Here is a 21,001-nt window from a genome sequence, read left to right as displayed (position 1 = left end):
GCACATGAGAGATGGCCTTTTATTTGTGTTTTCATGCTTTCATGTGCAGTTGGAAGTAACATGTAAGGGCTCTATGATCAGGTGAGAAGCAGAGGAGTAGTGTGCTAAAATGTTAGCGTTTTCTGTGGCTGAAAGAGATATAGAAACTGAAACAGTGTAAATGGGTGATTTGCATGTGAATATAAATCTCTCACAAAGCTATCAATTAGGAGAAAAAAAATAGAAAAAGGGTTGAAAAAAGGCACAGGACAGGAATAATCAGACTTAAGTACAGTTTGAAAGGTACTATTACAGGCACAGACCCCATTTTTTATCTTTTATTCCTCAATATTTAGTAAATGCTATTTTACTTTGCTTCATGCATCCCTTGTGTTACCTTGTCAGTGTAATACTCAAACAGGTGATGATGGTGTACAGAGGAGGAACCCACCCTAAGGGCAATACTGCGGTAGACCTACTCACTTTGTAGCTAACTGGCTGTGGATTCGTAATGCATATGCCTCAGCATAAGAATTAAGTGTATTGTGATTCACTTACAATGACATGCCAAGATAGAAAGTAGTTTTGCTGTCACATGGGGAAAAAGAGAAGGTATAGTCAAATGCTAAACTAGGGTACATGTTGAGTAAGATAGCTGTACAATAGAACAATGGAGACGCTAAAAATACAAGTTAAAGGGGTTGGTTGTGTTGAATGAATGTGCAGATTCTAACGGGATAACGCTAATGTTTTAAGATCTTTAATTCTCATGTGTACTGAGGCAGATGTTTTCCGTGTTGCTGAATTTAAAAGATAGAAAATGGAGACTCTTTAGTGTAGTAAGAATGAGGGTATATTTATTTCTTAGTATGTTATCTATTTTTTCCCCATGACTATTTTGTTGAACAGACACTAATGTGACCTTAAGACTATGTATACTAAGTCAGACTTCTTAGCTGATACGCATTGCTAATTGGGATGTTAATACAGCTGACCATTATAGCTTCCTTGTACATGTGTTTCATTCATCACCCATTTGGTCCTGGTCAAGGTCACAGAAGAAGAAGAGATTAGGAGGGATGGACAAGTTGTCGGTACATTACAACCCAAACACATATGGACTCACACCTACTTAAGTGTCCAACTCACCTGCTAGGCATTTGTGTGAACTGTGTGAAGACATCAGAGCAAGTGGAGATAACACACATCATAAATGGTGTGCTGCTTTTTGATGAGGTGCTGATTGAACTCTGATGAGGGAAAGATGAGGAAGATATGACTGTAATATACAGGAAGGAACATGAAGCTGTAACATGAAGGCAGCATTAGCCACACGAGAAACGAGATACCTCTGCTACCACATACAGAGAGGACTTCACTGAGAGCAGAGTGGGACTAACTGAACACATTACAATAGGTTAAGCACTCCATCTCATGGTCAAAAGTAGAACAGCATATTGATGATGATGATGATGATACTTTATTGTCAGATCCAGTTTAAATTGTTTTCTTGCATCAAAGCAGCTCCATTTGCAACATCACAGAAAAGAGACAAGAGACAACGACACACACATTAACATAACATTATAATCTTAATCTTATAATATTTAAAGGGATAGTAAGCGATTCTGATTTGGGGATGGTATCATAGAGTGCATAAACTAAATTGCTTCATCTGGCCTCATTAAATGTAATACATTTAAAATGACACACAAAATCAGGTTACCTCTTTTTTTAATCTAACCATCTTTTGTAGTTAACAATGCGTAGTGAAACCTGCAATATGAAAGAAAAACAGGTGGCTGAGCCTGAGGCGGTGTCAGATCCTCTCACTGCAGGGGACCGGGGCATGTTCAGTGAATCATTCGCTGAACATTCACAGAGAACATGAGCCTCGATTCATAGACAGTCGCTGAGCCTCTCAAGCCCGCCCCTCGCCCTCTCATGTCTTTTACGTCTTGAAGTAGGAAGGACTACCAAATATTTTATTAAATAAAATAATACAAAAGTATACCTGCCCCAACATATAGGGTAGGACTTTGTTTTCAGCTTTCAGTTTGCAAACAGTGTTTTTATCCAACTACATTCTCAGCTCACTGACTTATCATTCACCAACGACCGTTCTCAGTTCACTAGTTAACAAGCTGAACTGAACTGTGATTCAGTTCATTTAGTAGGCCTACACAGCAAAGGTCAAGCACTGAACAATTTGGTGAGCAGATCTTTTTAATGAAGTGATTCGAATGATTCACTACACTGAAAAGAACTGCTTTGCCTGTCATTAAAAATCTGTCCCTGTTATCAGGGACTGCTTGCCAGGCGTTGCAACAGTATCTAAGGGGGGTAGAAATTCTAATTTAGTTCTGTGGGTTTCCACAAAGCTTAGGTCTTTGTAATGATGCCAAATGGTCTGTGGGGGTTAAAGAAGTTGGTGTGTCACCCAGTAATTACACATCCTTAGACTGCAGGGCATCTATTGATGCTCACAGGGCCAACCACCCTGGATCCTGTCTCAAATGCAACAGGCCTTCCATTAAGCTTCACATTGCGCAAGCAGCCCACAAATGGTGAGGACACGGGGACTTTGCTTCGCTTTGTTGTTCCTGAATGGAGAAAAGGAAAAGCAGAAATATAAGATTCTCACACACACTCACAAAGTGTACACATCTCTCAATTATTCATCTATTAAATATATTTAGCTGTCTTTGCTTTTATTTAATGCCGTTTTACTGACACATTAAATAAAATGGTTTGAAAACAAGACCTGATTCCGGTCAGGGTTATTCCATGACAGCTGATATTCTGTGAAGTGTTTGATGGATTTACCTCCAATGTAAAGTGTATCCAGTGTTGTTGAGTACGAGGGGGACGTGAAGAGGGCAGCTTTCTGTTTAGACATGGAGTCCACCACTAGTTTTACAATTTCATGTTGTTTGTACACTGGAGGATAATAACATGATCATCTCAAATTTGGAGCTACTCATGTATCTCACATATGTAATATATGTAATGTATGTTATGTTGTCAGCATGAAAAGTCATACCTGTGACCACGTGAAATTTTCCATCACAGAGGCTTTCACGAGGAGTCACTGAAACACTGACAGCGCCGTCATTCAAAATGACACCCACCTGGTAAAAGGTCATTAAACTTAATGTTTTTGGTCATTTAAAGCATTTTTAATTGCTCTTTTTTAAATTGCTTTAATTGCATCATTCATTCTGTGTGAAAGGTTTCACCTTGTTTTCCATTAAGAACACATTAAGGCTGGTCTTATGACTTCGAACATGGAAGAGTAGACCTGTCAGGTGTTGAGGACGCAGCTCAAAAGCCAACACAAACTGGGAACCAACAGTGAAGTAATTATCTAAAACAGGAATATTCCTCATTAGATTTTAAAATCAGTGTTTGATGTAACTTGAGCTCACACGCAGGGACATAAAACAATGCACCTGGATCTATAAAATTTGTCAAACCTAAGACAATGTGACCGCCGCCAAAGTATGCCCCGATCTCTGTGAGCCCATCAAAGCAGGGTAAAGTTTTGTGGCTTGCCTCTGGTTCCCCAATTACTTCCTCATTCATTTTGAAATCCCTTATACAACCAATAACACTGTTCGTGGGAACATTGTGTCCCTGAGGGGGGACAAGAAGAGAAAAAAGAAGAGTTTCAATATGTGACATAGCAGTTAAATAAGCAGTCAAACAATGACTGAGGTATGATACCGACTTTTGTGGTTTTGCTTATTGGATCACCTCCCAGATACACAGGGTTGTGCAGGTCTAAAGATGATCCCTCATTGTTAGGCAGATATCCATCTGTCACACGGATCCCATCAACCAGCAGATGAAAAGTGCTTTTCTCCACACTGAGCTCAACCTGCACATACAAACAAACTGTCACACATGTAAAGTGACTCAACACAAGTCAATTGCCCGAAGACCTCAGACAAAGAGATATTAGGTTACTATCACTGTGATCTACAAGACACTGAAATAATAAAACTGTATGTGTTATGAGCATGGAAAGGAAATAACATAACAAAACTTATCACAGTTTAGTAATCAGAACTAGGCAGAAAGACCTTTCAAACTTTGGATTTCTCCATTTGTTGTAGCAGTGTCCTACTTCCAGCAGGATAATGCACCATGTCCCAAAGCTTAAATCATCTCAAACTGGTTTCTTGAACATGACAATGACTTCACTGTACTCCAATGGCCTCCACAGTCACCAGTTCTCAATCCAATAGAACACCTTTGGGATGTGGTGGAACGGGAGATTCGTATCATGGATGTGCAGCTGATAAATCTGCAGCAACTTTGTGATACTATTATGTCAATGTGCACTGAAGTCTCTGAGGAATGTTTCCAACACGTTGTTGAAAGTATGCCACGAAGAATTAAGGCAGTTCTGAAGGCAACCTTTTGCCTTGGGTCCAATCCAGTGCTAGCAAGGTGTACCTAATAAAGTGTCCACTGATTGTATGCATTACCCCAAAGATCCAGAATAGCCAATGAAATAGTAATCCAACATTTTTAACATTTAACAGCATCTTAGAGCACAGGAGTATGACAGCAATGCAGTGTTTTTCCATGGTTGACTGGTAGGCAAATTTATGCAGTGTAAAATACCATAGGCAAAACAATTGTTTTGTCTACGAACCTTGACAGTTTTCCTGAAGTTGCCCTGCCCCATCTAACAGTACATGTGAAAAAATAGCAAAGCAGCTCTGGAGGATGTGTGGCTTTACTAAGATAGCCCTAGTCCAGTCAAACCATGCAGCCCTGAATGTCTCCAAACAGCTAACAAAAAATAGCCATATTGCCCTAATGGGTGAGACTTTTGTTTCAAAGCAAATCATTCAAAAATTTAAAACTCACTGACTTCACAGACCTTCAGCACTAGCATTTACTTATCTTAGCTAGCTGCAGCTGATAAATTATGTGAGAGACACATATCTGCAGACAAAATCCACAGTCGTCAAAATACAAGGTTATTTTTGTTTGGTCTTGTGTGTAATAAAAAAAAATTTAGTGATAAATCTGCCACTGTTATCACTGTGAACTGCACATGTGCTGTGCAAGAACTGAAAGCCTGACAGGTTTAGCGACAGTAACTATGAGGACGGGGCTTAGGGAATGGTCACGTACTCTGTGCCAGTTCCCGTCGTTGCTCTTCTGCTTGTGCTGGATGATTCTGTTTTGCCCAAGAGACATCTTGATCTTGCCATTGGCCATGTACAGAGCCAGCAGGGGGACACCTCCTCTCCCCGCTACATGGAGGATCAGCCCTTTGGATGACTTGGTCTTGATGTCAAGAGAAAAGTGAGGCCTGGGACACAAGAGGAGTGCAACAGTGAAGTTACTGTTCTTATGAATTAATGAACAGATGAAAAGCTGGATGGTTGGACAACTGAATTAAAGCTACAATGTAAGATTTGGGCAGAATTTAATAAAAAATTAACTAACATGATCAACAGATCAATGTGAATAGAAAAGTATCAGATCTGACGTGAAGTCAAGGACGTCTATTTATTGTGTTGCAGGGATATGTAAGTTAGCATGCTAACCAGCTAGCACTGGCCTGTCCTGTGTTGTAATACCACTTTGTATCTCAAGAGGAGATAGTAGGACTGCACAATTAATCTAATTGCAATTGCAATCGTGATGTCATCCTGTGCAATTACATAACCGCAAAAAGGGTGCAATTTACTAAACAAAAAAAGTGTGCTGTGCATGACACTCTGGTCTCTTTGTGCACTGCAGTCTGCTCATTATCTCCACCCACACCGGGCTCTCACATATGCCCCTAAAAACAGATATGTGCGAACCAGAAAAATTATCTATTATTATTAATCTATTATTATTAGCAGTGTGCAAGTAACATTAAAGGCAAATCCCTACGGAAACCCCCTGCCCCTAATTGTTTATAACATAGTCGGACAGGCCACCGGAGCCTCATGAGATGCGAGATGCGTCGTAAGCAGCTGAAGAGGTAAGAAAGAAGACAATAGGGAGAAGATAAGGAAGGTGCACATTTAAACATTTAATGACTAAAAATAACTCACAGAAATGAAACCGCTGTAACTGAATTGATGGTGGTGAAATAGTATAGGCTTTATATTACATGAAATCAAAATGAATATAGTAATTAAAAAATTATTATACAGACAGAGTACTATTAAATTGACATAATATTTTGTATTTAGTGTTATGATATTCTACAAATACACTCATTTATAGTAGTAGACTACCTCCTCCAGGTTGTGGATAGAGCCTCTGTAGTGGAGATTTAGCCAGAGCCAGGATGCCATTGTGCCAATACTTCTTCTATCTGCCTCTTCCTGAGAGCAACACACTGGCTTTGTTCTGCCTTACATCTGTTTTACTAAGGTTTTTGTTGGAAATATTGTTCGGTAATCTTGTTTACATAAAGTGTGGCATGGATTGTGTTGGTGCTGCTGGTGCATCAGGGATGCACAAGTCACACACGCCACAAACCGCAATGCATCAATCCCAGTAGAATTTTCTGTGATAAGCTGTTTTGGAATGAAAAAAACCTTCTTCTTACTCTTGTTAACTTTGTTTGTGCATTTTCCTTGATAATCAAGCAAGTAGACTCATGTTACTATTTGTTCCATTATATCGCAATCGCAAATTGCAATATCACTATGAATTTTTCTCCAAATCGTACAGCCCTAGGCAATAGCCTAGTATACTGTAGCTCAGGCCTTTTTCTGGAGTCTGAATTTGACAGATGAAGAGTAGTCTTAATTCTTACACAGTGTACCTTTAATGAATAAATTAAAAAGGGGAGGTTTTTATTTGACATATGAAAAGGGATACCAAATCAAAACCATACCATTTCTCAACAACACTGTCAAATTCCCACATCTTCAGTAAAGAATAAGGTATTTTTATTGTTCAATACAAAACTACCATTACCTATAATTAAGGTCCTGTTGTGGCATGGAGTAACTGAGCCAGCTGTGCCCCTCAAAGAGCTGGTATTCACCACGGTGTGCTCGCCACTGTCTACACTGGCTGCCTGCTGGAACCTGAATCTGACAAACAGCAGAGAAATGGCCTGCATCACTATCTAATTATCGAAGCAAAAGGAGAATTATTATGGTGCTGTAGAAATAATGGCTTGTTGTGCTCACAGGTGTGTGTTTCTGGGGCCTTTTCAACACAGGTGCTGGTAAAAGCTTGTAGTGTGGTAGGGAATGGAGACTACACTGGCCAAGGACTACATCTCCCGTTAGTGAATATGAGCTTAAATCAGCAGGTATAAAGCCTTGCTCAATCCTGTGTCAGATTAGAATTTGATAAACATAAATTTATGTCATCTATATCAGAAGAGGTGTGGCATTAAAAAATATGAACAAATGTCAAATGTTACCAAACCTGCTTGTATAAAGGTTAGCAATGCAGCCTGAGAATTTCCCTCCTTGCGCATTTTGATCCACTGGCCTGATATGAGGTGATGGTCCCTGAATCACTTTTACATTATCAATGCTGAGCTCCAACCTGAGAAAATAAAAAACAGATTCAGTAATGTGCTGTTTTTAAATTTCAATAAGGATAAACTTGTCAACAAATAGAGGACACATATTACCCTGTTGGCATCTTAACTGCAGACAAGTAGTGCCAGCTTCCATCACTATACCTTTTATCTGACCTCAAGGTATCATTACCACTAATAAATACTGCATAGCCATCAGCCAGGGACAGCTGGAAGTCATGAACAGAGGTGGAGTCCTGCAGAAGATAAAATAATACTAATAAAGTAATCTTTAGCTTTTGATTCTGTTTTAAAACTGGATGTGAGGCATACAGGGTTTACCTGAGAGCTGCTCCCAAGAAGAGTACCATGTCTGTCTGTGCTACTGAAGCCCAGAGACACTTTGAGCAGCTGTTCACCCCCGACAGACAGGGAATCAACAGACAGAGCTGAGTACAACGTAGCTGCACGAACGCCCTAAACGAGCCAGAAACACACTCATTAGATTCCTATGTCTAAAGTCCATTATCTTAATTACTTACTTTAACGCAAAACCTTTGACATAAAAAAATACACATTCTTCCCTTTGCAAATGAAAAGTTGAATTCATAAGTAATAAAACATGACTTTGCTCAAATTGTTACACTCAAGGGCTTTATTGCTACAGCTTTACTTGATCTGGTATGACCAGTAGCTTCTGGTGGCAAATGTTAGAAAACCTTTGAAGGAGATTGCTTTGTAACTCATTTAACAGTCATTTTGCTGACTTTGTGATTCTCCTCTACTTGGCATGCCACATAAAAACATTTCAATGGATCTATTCAAACTCAAGTTCAAATTTATTTATATGGCACATTTAAAAACAACCCTTGTTGTTAAGTTACTTAAAAATTGATGATCCTGTGATGGATATTTCAGGGCAGTGTTCATGTCATATGCACGAAACTTAGCAAACCGTGTATCCTGGTTATCTACTTTTAGCAGTTTACCAGTAGTGAGACTGGACATCCTTCGCTGACACCAATTGTCCTGTTGTATGTAACGATCTCAGCGTCTGCTGTGAGGTGATCCACACATCCTCTCAATGGTGGAGCTGTGATGTTGTGTCTGATATTCAAAGGCATACATTGACAGAAGACAGTACAAAAGGCTATTGAGCTAAAGCTGTAAATGTTGTTCTGTTTTGTTACCTCTGTCGGAGCAGTGCTGGTACACCCCCGATGTAATAACTCATGTAGTTTGTTTGATTGTGATCTGTGGAGATCTGCTTTGATCCATAGTGCACAATAAAGGCATCTGCAATAGTGATTGCAAAGTGTTTGTCCTGAGACAGGACACATAATTGTAGTAAAACAGTTTAAAAATGGAACAGAAACATGAATTCAGACATGTTGCACTGCTTGATGTTCATTTTGTAAAGTTACTCTTTTTAAATGAGCTTACGGATAGAGACACTTTTTCGGCACTCTGAACTCTGAGCTCTTGATCTGCTTGCTGTCCTTGAAGCACCAGGAAGCCTCTCTCCATGAACACACAGAAAAAAGACTCCTGTAACAGATAAAACACAAAATCTATCATGTTTAGTACCAGAGACATATGTAGCCAGTGCAGTGTTCTTCCACTCTTTTTGTATTTAATTTTCTATTTGTGGAGCATAAAGTTGTCAGTAAGTGTTGACTGGTGCTTCTACAAATCTGTTCAACTCAATTAGAAACATCATACATCATTTCCAATGTAGAACAGCAAGGCGTTTGTCTCTCGAATGTTTGTGTGAAATTTAAACAGTCTTCTTTTTATCTTGTCCGGCTCCTTTATGAACGCCATTCGGTAACCTGTTCCATCATAATAATCAGACACCTCTGACTGAGGAATCCTGAAAATATAAAGAATAATTTAATCATTATTTGACCACTAGCAGTCATTGTAACAACAGACGGTGTAACTTTTTGAAATGCTTACATCACAGGTGGCTGCTTTGCATCCATATTGACTGCACGCTTGTAGTTGTACAGACAAAGAGGATTGTCATTGAGGTAGGAGAGTTTCATTCCTCCTCTGAACTTGGGGTAATGCAGCTCCACTGGAGGCTACAAGAATCAAAAGAAGAGGGACTGAAAATACAAAGCATCTAAATCAAGGAAGAGATAGGCTTGTTTACTGGGTGAGGGCTTGGGCTTTTGGATGTTGTGTTGTACCTGAGACTTTTCAATTCACACTGGGTTCCAATTGAAATAAACTAAAGCCTTCACTGAAAGATTTTTTTTCTGTTTCTACCAATGTGAAAATCATATACACACAGGCATATAAAATAATAGCAGTGACTGGTTACCGTAAAGTCCTGAGGATAGCCACCCACGTAGAAAACAACATTGTTTGGATCCAGTTCGAGGATGCCGGACATTGTGTTTGGAAGGTTACGTTTAGGAGAGACCCTGATGGGCTTCTGTGATTTGAAGTTCTGTGTGATGTTAACTTCAGCATCTTGGTAAACTCTGGAGGAATTGTAGACACACAGATAATCTGTTAGTTACACTTATTGGAGGAGGAATGTCCGGTATTTTCCATGTAGAAACTTTTAGGTAGAAAATTCATGTTAATTTTCCAAACTTCTGTATGGATCACCTGTGGAAGATAACCCTGTCAAAGTCTGAGGAGTTCACATTGGTGGTTGTTGTTATTTGGCTGGTTTCCACCTCATGGACAACTCCACCCAACTTGTAAACACAAACCAACACATTTCTCCTGATAGCCATCCCAATGTAGTCTCCAGAAGCCTGAAAAGGAAAGAGTATTGCAAAAGAATAGAAATAATTTTGGCATTCAAAATCACTATCATACAATCTGTATCTTAGGAAGGCACACTCACCTCCCTGTTGCCCAGGTACAAAACAAAGAAGCTGGCATCTCTGTGTTTGTCCTGACGTCGCATACGTCTGTAGTCAACCTCGGAGGGATTGTTTTGATGGCGGTTGAGAAGCAAATCAACAGCTGTAAATGCTTTTATGTCTTCAAGGTTTCTCGGAGGATGAAGCTCCACGTGACCCTTTCCGTTGAAAGTGGTGACAACTGAGAGCTGTGAGAAAATCAGTCAGGGTAGAGATGACTGGTGTATTTAACTTGGTTTTAGCAAGCTAACAAACTAACAGTGATTGCAGTTAGTGCGATTGTACGGTGACAAGAGAAGTTGAACAAACTAGTTTGTCCCTGTTTCAAGCTGGGTATCCCAAGTCCTGATATCTGTAAAACACTAAAATTCTCGTGCATTTTGGGTTGGTTTTATTGACATGCAGATGTATTTAGGGTGGGACTCTTATCAAATATGTAAAGTTTGGAACTGATCTGAGCATGTACACTGAAGTAACAATTTACTGTTTCATGGTGTATCATCAATATTTGACACCACGGAAAAGCCTTTCAACCAAAAATCACAGTTTGCTTAACTTTTCATCATTAATGAATGAGAGAATTTTTAAATCGTTCAGATTAATTCTGCAGGAGTTCTTGAAGTATGGAGACTATAAATGACCAAGGCTTTTTTGTGTGTCTTGGGATGATACATGTGCAACAAAAGTTCCTTGCATCTAGGTCAAACAGGGTGCGGGGCTGCTTCACTGAAGGGTCACCTCCTGGTGCCAGTAGGTGGCGTTATGAGCATGAGTGAATATGGCCTGTAGATGTATTCTGGGTGTGACCCTTATCAAACATGAGAAATGTTTGATGGTGAATCATCAATTTTCGACGGCATGCTACGGATACACCCATCAACGGAAACTCACAGATAGCACAATTTTTCATCGTCAATGCTTTTAGATTGCACAGCAGAAATTTCAAGCCGATTGGACTAATTCTCTAGGAGGAGTTTGTTAAAGTTCTGATTGTGTAAATCGCTAAAAATGACCATTAAATCCAAAATGGCTGACTTCCTGTTGGGTGTCGGGAATTACTCCAAGAGGCTTTTTTGTACTTCGGGACATGATAATTGAGAAATTTTGTACATTTCTCTTAAACATGGCCTGGGGGCTGCTTTTAATGGGGGCGCTAGGGAGTCAATCAATCAAACAGTCAATCAATGTGTTGTTCTCAAACCTGATGCTAGCCTACGAGTCATAGGCAAGCGTTGCTTGCAGCTCATTCTGACAGAATGTCAGTATGCTAAAGGTTAGTTTAGAAGAAGGCTTACTCCTTCCTTTGTAAAGGACCTGGCAATGCTGCGTTCATGGTGCCCATGTTGTTGAACAGTGTGCTCTGTAATGGTGTACTAAGCGCTGAAATAATTGTCCCCCAACCTGATGAAAACATGTAAATGTGCATGAACATGAGGTGCACTTAACGGTTCTGGTTTGGGGATTTGAAAATATGGTCACCTTATGTTATTGTCAATGTTAAAGGATAAGTTAAACCTGCAATAACATACTGAAATATTATCTTTTAGTTGAAAAAGCAAACTTGTTAGCAAACAGTTGCCTATTTACACATCCAGCAGACACATATTCATTTGGAGTCGTGTTTCAGTGTTACATGAGGAATACAAGTTATATTCAGCCTCTAGATGCTAAGTTTGCCATTAGTAGCAGGGAAGGTAACGTTTTTGTTGAAAACAGCTGCCTGCTGTGACTGAAAACTACACCTCCTCACCCAGAATGGTGAGTGTGAACTAAAACACAATAAGCTCGGTAGAGCTGAGGGAAAAAGCAGAGTCAGGTGATAATTGTGGGTTGGTGATGGAACAGTGGATAAACACACATGCCTTTGGTGTAAGAGATGTGGGTTCAATTCACACTGTGAGACATCCACCACTGTGTCCCTGGTCAAAACACTTAACCCCTAGTTGCCCCAGAGGCGTGTGGCCTAGTAAGTCGATTTGGATAAAAGCGTCAGCTAACTGACTAATTATAATTATTATTATTATTATAATTCTCTGTTGGTTCATCACTAAGACCGGCCCATTTTGCGAGTAGTAATTTGATCTTTTGTATAGAAATATTGATTATAGCAGCTTTAAATCAAAGCTGGCAGGCAGGATACTTTACCCTATTAACAAAGTTTCTTGTGTCCACTATCACATCCTTGATTCTCCTGATGCTTTCTGTCATGTTGGCACTAGTAAGCGCCTTCACACTGAGAGCCTCAACTTCAGTGATTTTGTCTTTCCACACAGGGAGGGATTTGTTCAAGTTCTTCACTGAACAGATACAGAAAAAAACATAACACATCAAACTATAAAATGGTTATATTCCAGCTGCAAGATGATGTTCTATTAATTTAAATAGTCTAAAAATAGGAACAAAAGTGTAATACTAGAAGAAGGTGGCTGTTTTCTACCATTAAATACTCACATGTCTGGTCTGCATCAGTCAACATATTGTCTATATCCAAACTGACATTGGTTAAATCTATTCTCTCCACATCCTGGCTGATATTTCTCAGTCTCTCTGTTATGTTACTGACTGTGGAGTTTGATGAAGAGGCAGCGGTTTTTGCAGACTCTATCAGGACTTCTGTGTCATCTGAAATTAAAAAGCTGTTATGATCTACTGTGACGCAGGTACAGTGCATAATTATATGTTTCCTCTGAAACAAATGTCAAGCAATCCACCGACCTCTTTTGATCTTTTTGATGTCATCGCTGACGATTGAGATGCTCATTCTCAGTGATTCTCCTTTATCCTTTTGCTTATTCACACGATCTTTGAGGACATTCACTGTATGTGACATGACCGTTCAAAAGAAATTGTAAGGCTTTTCACTTTTGTGCATTCAAAATGAATCAAATGTATCTGGCTTGTTACAAATGATGTTGTTTACGCACTTTTAAGATCACTCTGAGTCTCATTGGCTTCTATCCGTGAACAAGTTGAATTATCTTTGATTCCTTCAGCCCTGTTGACCAGGCCTCCCTCTTCCACATCCTAATTAATAGTAACAGAAGCATATTCATATTATTGATAAGCCTTACCTTTACTACACATTCATGTTTTCATCAAACATTACTAATAGCACCCGAGTTACCTTTAAGGCTCGATCAGCAGCTACTCTGGACTGATTTGCTGCCATGTCTGCCTTTTCTATGGCATTTATGATGCTGTTGTAAGTTCCTACACCCTGGACACCCAGGACACTGAGCAGGTCAGTGCTGTTAGTAGCATCATGAAGCAATCTGCAATTAAATCCAGCATGGTGTATTAATGCACAGTTGTCTTCAGTGTTAATCTAAATTATGTGGATCCCTTCTCTTTCCTCTGCTTCACACTCACTGTTGAAATTCTGCTGCCACTCTGTCAAGCTCCTCTGCATGCTCCTCAGCATTAGTTACAATATCCACCCTTGCCATAATTTGGAAGATGCTATAGAGCTCCAGCTTGGCACCATCCAGCTGAGCTGCACAAATCTCAAATTCCTGCAATTTACACACAATAAACTCAGTTTGCAGGCTCCAAAACTTGTCTTGTGGAATCCCGGTGGTAAAAGATGCCTGCTTACTTTTTTAATTTCCTCAAGCATCAAAAAGATGTCGGTAATATTCTTTAGCAGATCTTTAGTCATTTCATTTTTAGTCACAGGTAGGAGCGTACTTTGTTCGCTTGCCAGCTGAGTGTGAAGGTGCTGGCAAATGATAAACGAAGATAGGTGAAAACATCTGTGTGACACTACAATGTATGATGTGACTAATGCCAGCTGTGTTTCATGTCACCTCCAGATGCTGTAGCATAGTACGACTGTTCAGGTGTAGGCCCAGTGTTCTGTTAACTCTGTCCTCTGCGTCTGACAGCAGATCAGCCACTTCCATCAGAGAAGAGTCTGCAGGCTGATTTAATACAGCTTGGCTGGTTTTCACAGCAACTGTCATGTTGTTCCTGATAATGTCCAACACTGTGGAGAATGCAGACATTGGATTTTTCATGTTGACGCAATCTACATTGTTACATTGATGTTTATTTTAGGCTCCTCAACAACCAGAGCTGCATAAAACAGTAAAACAACATTTTTTGAATATTTGTGGCCCTTTTATTCATTGGTTTAATTGTTATGCATTTGCATTTCCTTGCCAAAAGTTAGATGACAGAATCAACACCACTCTGTTCCATCAATATGAGGCTACAGCTAGCTGCCATTTAGCTTAGCTTAGCTTAGCGTAAAGACTGGTAATAGCTAGCCCAGTGTTCTAACGATATATGCTGCCCTATCGAAAAATGCTACCTTATATGTTCCCTCTTCCAATCCCATAAAGTTATAACTCTCACAGTATTATGACTTCTTCTGTTTTTTGGTTATAGCCTAACATCATTTCAGGGGTAGCGTATTCTCATTAATTCTGACTAATATCCCCTATCAAATAATGCTCCCACTACAGGATCATTTTATATTGCACCACTACTCACTCCATGTGTACTGTAAGGAGATGGGGAGCATGTTGAAATACAATATTATGCCATCTTTATTTAAGATATCAGGTGTAGCGCATTCTGATAGACTAATAATGATTTATTTTTGTTGCACAGATTTCGGGGCGTGGAAACAGACCATGCTTGTGGGTCATAGGCATGCGCAGAACCACTAAGTAGCACATCTTGATAGGTAGCATAAATTGACAGAACACCGGCTCTGTCCGAATATATATGTCGTGCTTGTTCTCTTCCCGAAGTCACAGATACCTGGCAACCTCACGGTGATGTCAAGACTTCAGGTAGTCACCGGCCAAGAAGTAGTCTATGCCCCGTAACAGAGCAACATGTTGTTTTTGCACTGTTATGATAAAACAAACGAGACATGATAAGTTTATCAGTGAGCTGTGGGAGGTGCTGTTAGATTTTGTTGGCTTTGGACGGAGCCAGACTGTTTTCCCCTTTTCCTTGTCTTTGTGCTGAGCTAAGATAACCACCTCCTGGCTCCACTTTCATAGTACAGACATGAGAGTGGTGTTGATCTTCTCATCTAACTCTCAAAAGACAGTGAACATACATATTTCCCAAAATGTCAGACTATCTAGATCTAGGAGAAAGTTTATTTTCCTGAATTAAAGTGCCAAAGTGCCATTTTGTTGTTAATCAAACCCAGCAGATATGTGATAAACAAACCATCTGTGTTTGTTAGTGGTTGCAGTATCAAAGATTGGAGAGTTGTGAAAGTGGCCTGTCCTCTGTGAAGTGCCTCCTACTTCACAAAGGGAGTGGAACTAACCTCTGCACCAGTCAATCCAGAAACAGAACACAAGCTCTATGCCAGAAATTCCCCAACAAGTAGATGAAAAAAATCTCACATCTCTGTGCCTCCTCCCGCTCTCTCCCGGCTTTGCCTCTCTGAACAAAGCAGCTTCTTTCTCTTATTTCCTGCATGATGCGCTGACCCTCCTCCATCATCCTGGCTTTGTTGTTTTCAGAGAGAGTAACTGACGCTCCAGGTTTCACCTCAGTTAGTTGCTTTATCAAATCTGACAAACCACAATAACAGAGACACTGCTGTTAATGACACACCTGTCGCTAATGCTCACTTTGACTTCAATCATTCAGTCCCACAAAGTCTTGGACTGATCTGCTGGTCTCGGCCCAGTCAGAGATTTATAAAGTAAAGGATACTTGCTTATGCTTAACAATATATTTTCTGTCTTCTGTTAATGTGAGACTGTTATTTGAGACAGCTTTCCTTAAGGTTTTAAAACACATACTGATTTACCTTGTATTGCTGTGGGGAGAGCTTCAGCTTCAGAGAAAAGCTCCTCTGCCTTTAAATTTGTTCCATTCACACTCTGCAAGACCATCCCCAGATCTGATACAGTTTCAAGTGTCTGGAAAGGTGATACTAATTATTTATACTCTGCACTAAAAAGAGAGCCCGTAAAGCTCAGCAGCAGGTTTCAGATGACATTGTTTTATGGTTTGTTGTTTTCTGACTTATGTGATGTAATCAGATTATAATAATATCTCCTGCAGTATTCAAACAATAATTCACTTTTACAATTTCATGAAGTTGTAATTATCCTCCTAAACTCCTGATGGAGATTCAGTTTGATTAACTGAGGGAAATTCACTCCGGGTACCTCATCAGTCAGATGACTCCAGTCATCTCCGACATCATCCACATCTGCTTCCAGCTGTTCAACCTTTGGATCCAGGCATCTCACAGCAGTGTTGTACCTGCCAACCAGAATCTGCAAAACAGGGGATGTGTACTCTGAACATGGAGAAAAATTGTTGTGTGATATGAATATAACAGAAGTTCAGGGATGTTTTTATTTTGGCAAACTCTAGAAAATGTTTAAAGGACAGTTCATAACTACACACGCAGACACCTGAAACTTGCATTAACTGCACCTTGGTTTCAGAGATGTTAGCCCCCAGGTGGTTCAGCCCAGAGGGTGAACTGGGGCCATTAGTGACATTCTGCAGCTGCTGCTTCAGCAAAGCCAGAGCATCGTCCATCCTTTCCAAGTCCACTGGTAAGGCGACAGAGCAGCTGTCACATTCTGTCAGTGAAAACAAGCAGAGGATAAAACACAAAATATGTTCAGTTCACTTGACAGACTGTGTTTTTTTAGGCACCTCTTGGTGTCAAAACGTAACAGGAATTTTCAACATAAACTCACCATGGCAGTGATCACCACAACTGCTGTCAGCAGATGTGATGCACTCTGTTAAAAGGAAATATTATTAGTGGATCTCATCACATTGAGGTTGGTTTACTAGCCAGGAGAAGTTCTACTCAGCCTGTCATAACAGATATATGATGTCTTCTGTAGTTCTGTCAGCTCGGGCTGAGAGAGTTTATACCAGAGAGCCTGCATTACAAACTCGAGCATGGAGTTAATGTGGGTATATAGTACATATGTGTCCGACCGAAAGATGCAATTTGCTGCATTATAGGAAATGTAGATGTTTCTGGAACTTGACCATACTAGGGACCAAAAGTCAGGATATCTCGGCCTCCGCAACTTTGATTGTGAGTCCTCCAATTTCCAATCTCCAATCCAATATCTTCCAATCCCATATTTAATCATGTAATCCATCAAAACATAATTACTGTAAGAAATTATTGTAAGGAATGACTCTCAATTAGTTATAAACACATTCAGTATATTAGGAAAACTGATTATGACTTTCTGTTTAATTGAAATCCATTTCTGTTAAACTTTTAGTTGTCTGTAGTTGTGTGAAAATGTATATCTACCTCCAGTTAGAGAGTCACAAATGTTCAAGGTGCCGTCCTTACAGTTGCAGGGCTTGCAGCTGCCTCCATGCGCCATTGGATTGCCGTAGAAACCAAATGCACATCTTAAAGATAGTAGCAACAAGAATGAATGTTTGCTTTTGAGCTTCCCTATTTTTTTTTTATCAGACCTATTTTATGTGCTAAAATTTGTGTGACTTGTAGCAGTGGGCAATTCATATTAGGATGCAAAATTTTGGTGCACTGACAATAATCTTGCAATATAAACAATGCTTCTTGAACAACAGACGCACCTCTCACATCTGGCTCCACTGTAACCGTGTTTACACAAGCATTCTACCACCACTGCGCCAATGTCCAGACAGGCCAGAGCAAAACTACAGAGAGAAGGAATGAGATCTTCATTCTGATGCAGAGCAACAATCAGTGGAGCTTGGTGGAGATGGGTAATAAAAAGTGACTGACTTGTTGTATGGAAACGGGCATGGACAGGCACGGCAGGTCCTGTGGGCTGCGTTTCCATAGTAACCCTCTTCACACCATTCACAGTGGTACCCGGTGGTGTTGAACTGACAGTTCTGGAGGTCAGTTAGATGAAACACAACATGAACGTGTTTCGCGTATAGTTGGCCCCAAAATGCCCCAACCTTTATGATGCGAATCAACAATTGAACAAATGCCAGTGTGTGTGTGTGTGTGTGTGTGTGTGTGTGTGTGTGTGTACACCAACCACACAGTTCCCTGTATGCACATCACACTCATTGGAGAGTCCATTGCAGCTACATGGCACACACTGACCCCGGTGTGGCCCAGCCTGTACTCTGTAGAAGCCAGAGCTGCACTTCTGTCCAGACACAGAGAGCTGAGCAGTGGACTGTGGGACATCAACACCACTGAGCTACTTTGGAGAAACCTGTTATCACTAAGTAATCACGCTGAAAAGTGATTAACTGCAAGAGCATGTGAACTTATTTTTATTAGTTGCATGCATATCAGATGCATTTGTCACTAAGAAAATAAATTGTCTCCACTGGTCGGAGTTGTAAATCAGGGTGTGACATGTAGAGAGAAAAGTCCTGAAGAGAGGGTGTTAGAAAAGGACATTTACAAGAACAACTTGTACCCTGATGAAGAGTTGAGTATCTGGCATTGAGCTTGGGATACCATAAAAATATGATTTATTCCTGAGACATAATGACATGCATGTCTGATAGTGATAGTGATGTTCTCTAAAGCTTTACATGCTCACATGTCAGAATGAAATAAACCTTCTGAAAGGGGTTAGAACGCTTTCAAGTGTAACGCTGATTCCTTGACCTTGTTCAACACCACAGCAAAAAAAGTGTAAAACAAATGTGTAAAAACTGTAATGTGCAACAGGAAACCCAACAAAGAGCTGCATTACCTGAGTGATAGCACCTGCTGTCTGGTTGCTGAAGGAGGGATCACAGAACCTTTTTGTGCTGTGTGCCTTCTCATGGATCTGTCTGTCATGCCTATACTTTGAATGTGTCTCAGCAGAGGGACAGACCGGATCAAAGCAAAGCAAAAACGACCAAACAACACTGCAAAGCAAACATATATTATGCTGCATTATAAGTTGCTCAGAAAGCCATGTGAGTTTAGCAGTGAAATATCCCCTCTCTCTCTCTCTCTCTCTCTCTCTCTCTCTCTCTCTCTCTCAGAGAGTGCCTCCTCCTCCTGCCAGGTAAACCCTGGAACAGGCGAACCTTTGAGCTTTTTATGTGAGACACATGAAGAAGGAAACGGTAAGTGTGGATGAGTGACAGCTAGAGCACACTTAGGCTCAAAGTTCAATGAGGTGTGGTGGCATGTGCAGGTATTAAGGTCTTTGGGAAGTGGTGCAGCATGTATGTGAACTATGCTTGGTTGAACAATGCAATGTGCAGAGCAAGTGACAAATACACTTGAAAGAAAATGATTAGCACTTTATTACACAGTCAAGAGGTTAAAACATTTCAGTTGATCCAGTAAGTAACTGATAAAATATTGCTTATAATGGTAGAAAATAACTGAAACATTTATTAGCATTGAAAATACAAAGCACCATTTTATTTATTCTGTCTAAAAAAGACACAAGTTGAGGCCACCAGGCTCAGATTTAAATTATAATGCATGTCCCCCACCCACACCCCCACCACCCTTTTATCCCCCCCTCTCAATATGTAATTTCTGGTCAGTACAAAAAGTGTTGCTGTAACAAACTGTGAAATTCACAAGCAGGGGATTTACTTTTCTCTTGGTATAGTCTACAAAATCAATGGCAATGAATAATTATAACTTATTTATTGTAGCAAGACTATGGCACAACAGCCACTGCAGCTGCAAGTAACAGTTAAGGCCTGGTCACGCCAGAAAGTGGCACAGCAAAATGAATCCACAAGTCTTTGTGAAGTATTTGCTTCTTGAAGCTTGGTGCAGGGCTAGCTGATGTACGTCTGTAGCCGGCGAGCTAACTGCTAACACCCTCAACAGCCAGGAACAGACTAGTGCTAGTCAGTCACAATAGCTATAGGAGCTTCTTTCTATTTTCTCTGTACCATTTTCTCCCCACTTCCCAGGGCTGTTCATCATTTCAGTCAATAAATAGTTTTATTGAAGAGGGAAATATGAGTGCACATTCACAGTGTCCTCATGAGCAAAACCACTAAAGATTCCATTAAAATAATTGATTTCACCACTTAATTATTTTGCTTTAATGCTGGTGTGCCCTGACCTTTATGGGATAATGCTTAATGCTGAACTGTTTAGCATTTAGCTAAAATGCTAAGCTAATGTAGCAAGTGGGGAGCGGTCATACATTTTGCTAACATTAGTCAAAATTAGCCACCAAGAAAGGTTGTGAAGTAGTATATAAAATACAGTAGTGTATTTTATTACTTACAAATGCAACTTTTTATTTGTAAGTGAAGGATTGTGTTATTACTTCTGTCCAAAGTTACGTAGTCTCACTTGAATGACTTAAATTGCGGTTTTTCATATTTTTTGAGTTACACCAATAAAACTTGTAGTATGTATACTACGTCCATGAGAGAAGTAATGTGTTTACTGTAAAAGGCTGAAAAGAGTCAGTAAGGTTCAGCGGAAGGTTCAGATAATAGGACAGGAGAGCTGTAGAGGTGATACAGGCTACATCAGCAATGACTGATGTTGTTTTCTGAGACCCACTGACAGTCCAGCGGAAGAGTTTATCATTAACACTCGACTGAGGCATCTTATTATCATCATAGAATAGGGTACAAGGCATAACTCGCGATGCCACAAGTGTTTCTGCCATCTCGGACCATTCGCATGTAGCCGCTTTCACCCCAACTGGAACCCCAACTAAAAAGAAAA

The 21,001-nt window shown here is 40.1% G+C and overlaps 2 protein-coding genes across 3 annotated transcripts; both read right to left on the bottom strand.

The window, feature by feature from the left end:
* Nucleotides 1–1,463: 1,463 nt before the first annotated feature.
* On the bottom strand, nt 1,464–15,883 carry LOC123971349 (laminin subunit alpha-3-like). 2 transcript variants are annotated; one of them, XM_046050104.1, is made up of 29 exons: nt 15,741–15,883; nt 14,175–14,353; nt 13,964–14,086; nt 13,738–13,880; nt 13,493–13,640; nt 13,293–13,392; nt 13,084–13,185; nt 12,820–12,990; nt 12,514–12,665; nt 10,350–10,556; nt 10,106–10,257; nt 9,813–9,975; nt 9,443–9,570; nt 9,206–9,356; nt 8,927–9,031; nt 8,674–8,807; nt 8,473–8,590; nt 7,826–7,960; nt 7,598–7,740; nt 7,387–7,509; nt 7,143–7,287; nt 6,925–7,043; nt 5,131–5,311; nt 3,710–3,859; nt 3,456–3,615; nt 3,219–3,346; nt 3,023–3,110; nt 2,806–2,919; nt 1,464–2,582 (listed from the first exon to the last, which is right to left on the bottom strand). In XM_046050104.1, the coding sequence occupies exons 1-29, from the start codon at nt 15,838–15,840 to the stop codon at nt 2,437–2,439; spliced, it is 4,008 nt and encodes a 1,335-aa protein (XP_045906060.1). In that variant the 5' UTR covers nt 15,841–15,883; the 3' UTR covers nt 1,464–2,436. The 2 variants fall into 2 exon arrangements, with proteins under 2 accessions (XP_045906060.1, XP_045906061.1); XM_046050105.1 differs by having other exon boundaries at nt 2,806–2,866.
* A 241-nt stretch (nt 15,884–16,124) lies between these two features.
* LOC123971304 (laminin subunit alpha-3-like) lies at nt 16,125–18,529 on the bottom strand. Its single transcript, XM_046050022.1, has 8 exons — nt 18,443–18,529; nt 18,110–18,222; nt 17,938–18,021; nt 17,645–17,748; nt 17,064–17,108; nt 16,792–16,943; nt 16,518–16,628; nt 16,125–16,265 (listed from the first exon to the last, which is right to left on the bottom strand). The coding sequence occupies exons 1-8, from the start codon at nt 18,527–18,529 to the stop codon at nt 16,125–16,127; spliced, it is 837 nt and encodes a 278-aa protein (XP_045905978.1).
* Nucleotides 18,530–21,001: the final 2,472 nt, after the last annotated feature.

This window comes from Micropterus dolomieu, linkage group LG05, assembly GCF_021292245.1.
Source record: "Micropterus dolomieu isolate WLL.071019.BEF.003 ecotype Adirondacks linkage group LG05, ASM2129224v1, whole genome shotgun sequence".
NCBI lineage: Eukaryota > Metazoa > Chordata > Actinopteri > Centrarchiformes > Centrarchidae > Micropterus > Micropterus dolomieu.
The sequence above is the reverse complement of the archived record's forward strand: the minus strand, read 5'-3'. Positions and strand labels throughout refer to the sequence as shown.

Bases quoted from the DNA above. Each gene is read 5' to 3' on its own strand.
- LOC123971349 (XM_046050104.1), bottom strand. From the start codon at position 15,840: ATGATGGAGGAGGGTCAGCGCATCATGCAGGAAATAAGAGAAAGAAGC. The intron at 14,354-15,740 runs GTGAGATTTTTT...CATTCTCCACAG, and splicing joins GCGGGAGGAGGCACAGAGAT to TGTTGGACATTATCAGGAAC. The intron at 13,641-13,737 runs GTGAGTGTGAAG...ATTTAATTGCAG, and splicing joins GTGGCAGCAGAATTTCAACA to ATTGCTTCATGATGCTACTA.
- LOC123971304 (XM_046050022.1), bottom strand. From the start codon at position 18,529: ATGTCCCACAGTCCACTGCTCAGCTCTCTGTGTCTGGACAGAAGTGCA. The intron at 18,223-18,442 runs GTCAGTGTGTGC...ACTGACCTCCAG, and splicing joins ACAGGCTGGGCCACACCGGG to AACTGTCAGTTCAACACCAC. The intron at 16,266-16,517 runs GTACCCGGAGTG...TCACCTTTCCAG, and splicing joins GGAGTCATCTGACTGATGAG to ACACTTGAAACTGTATCAGA.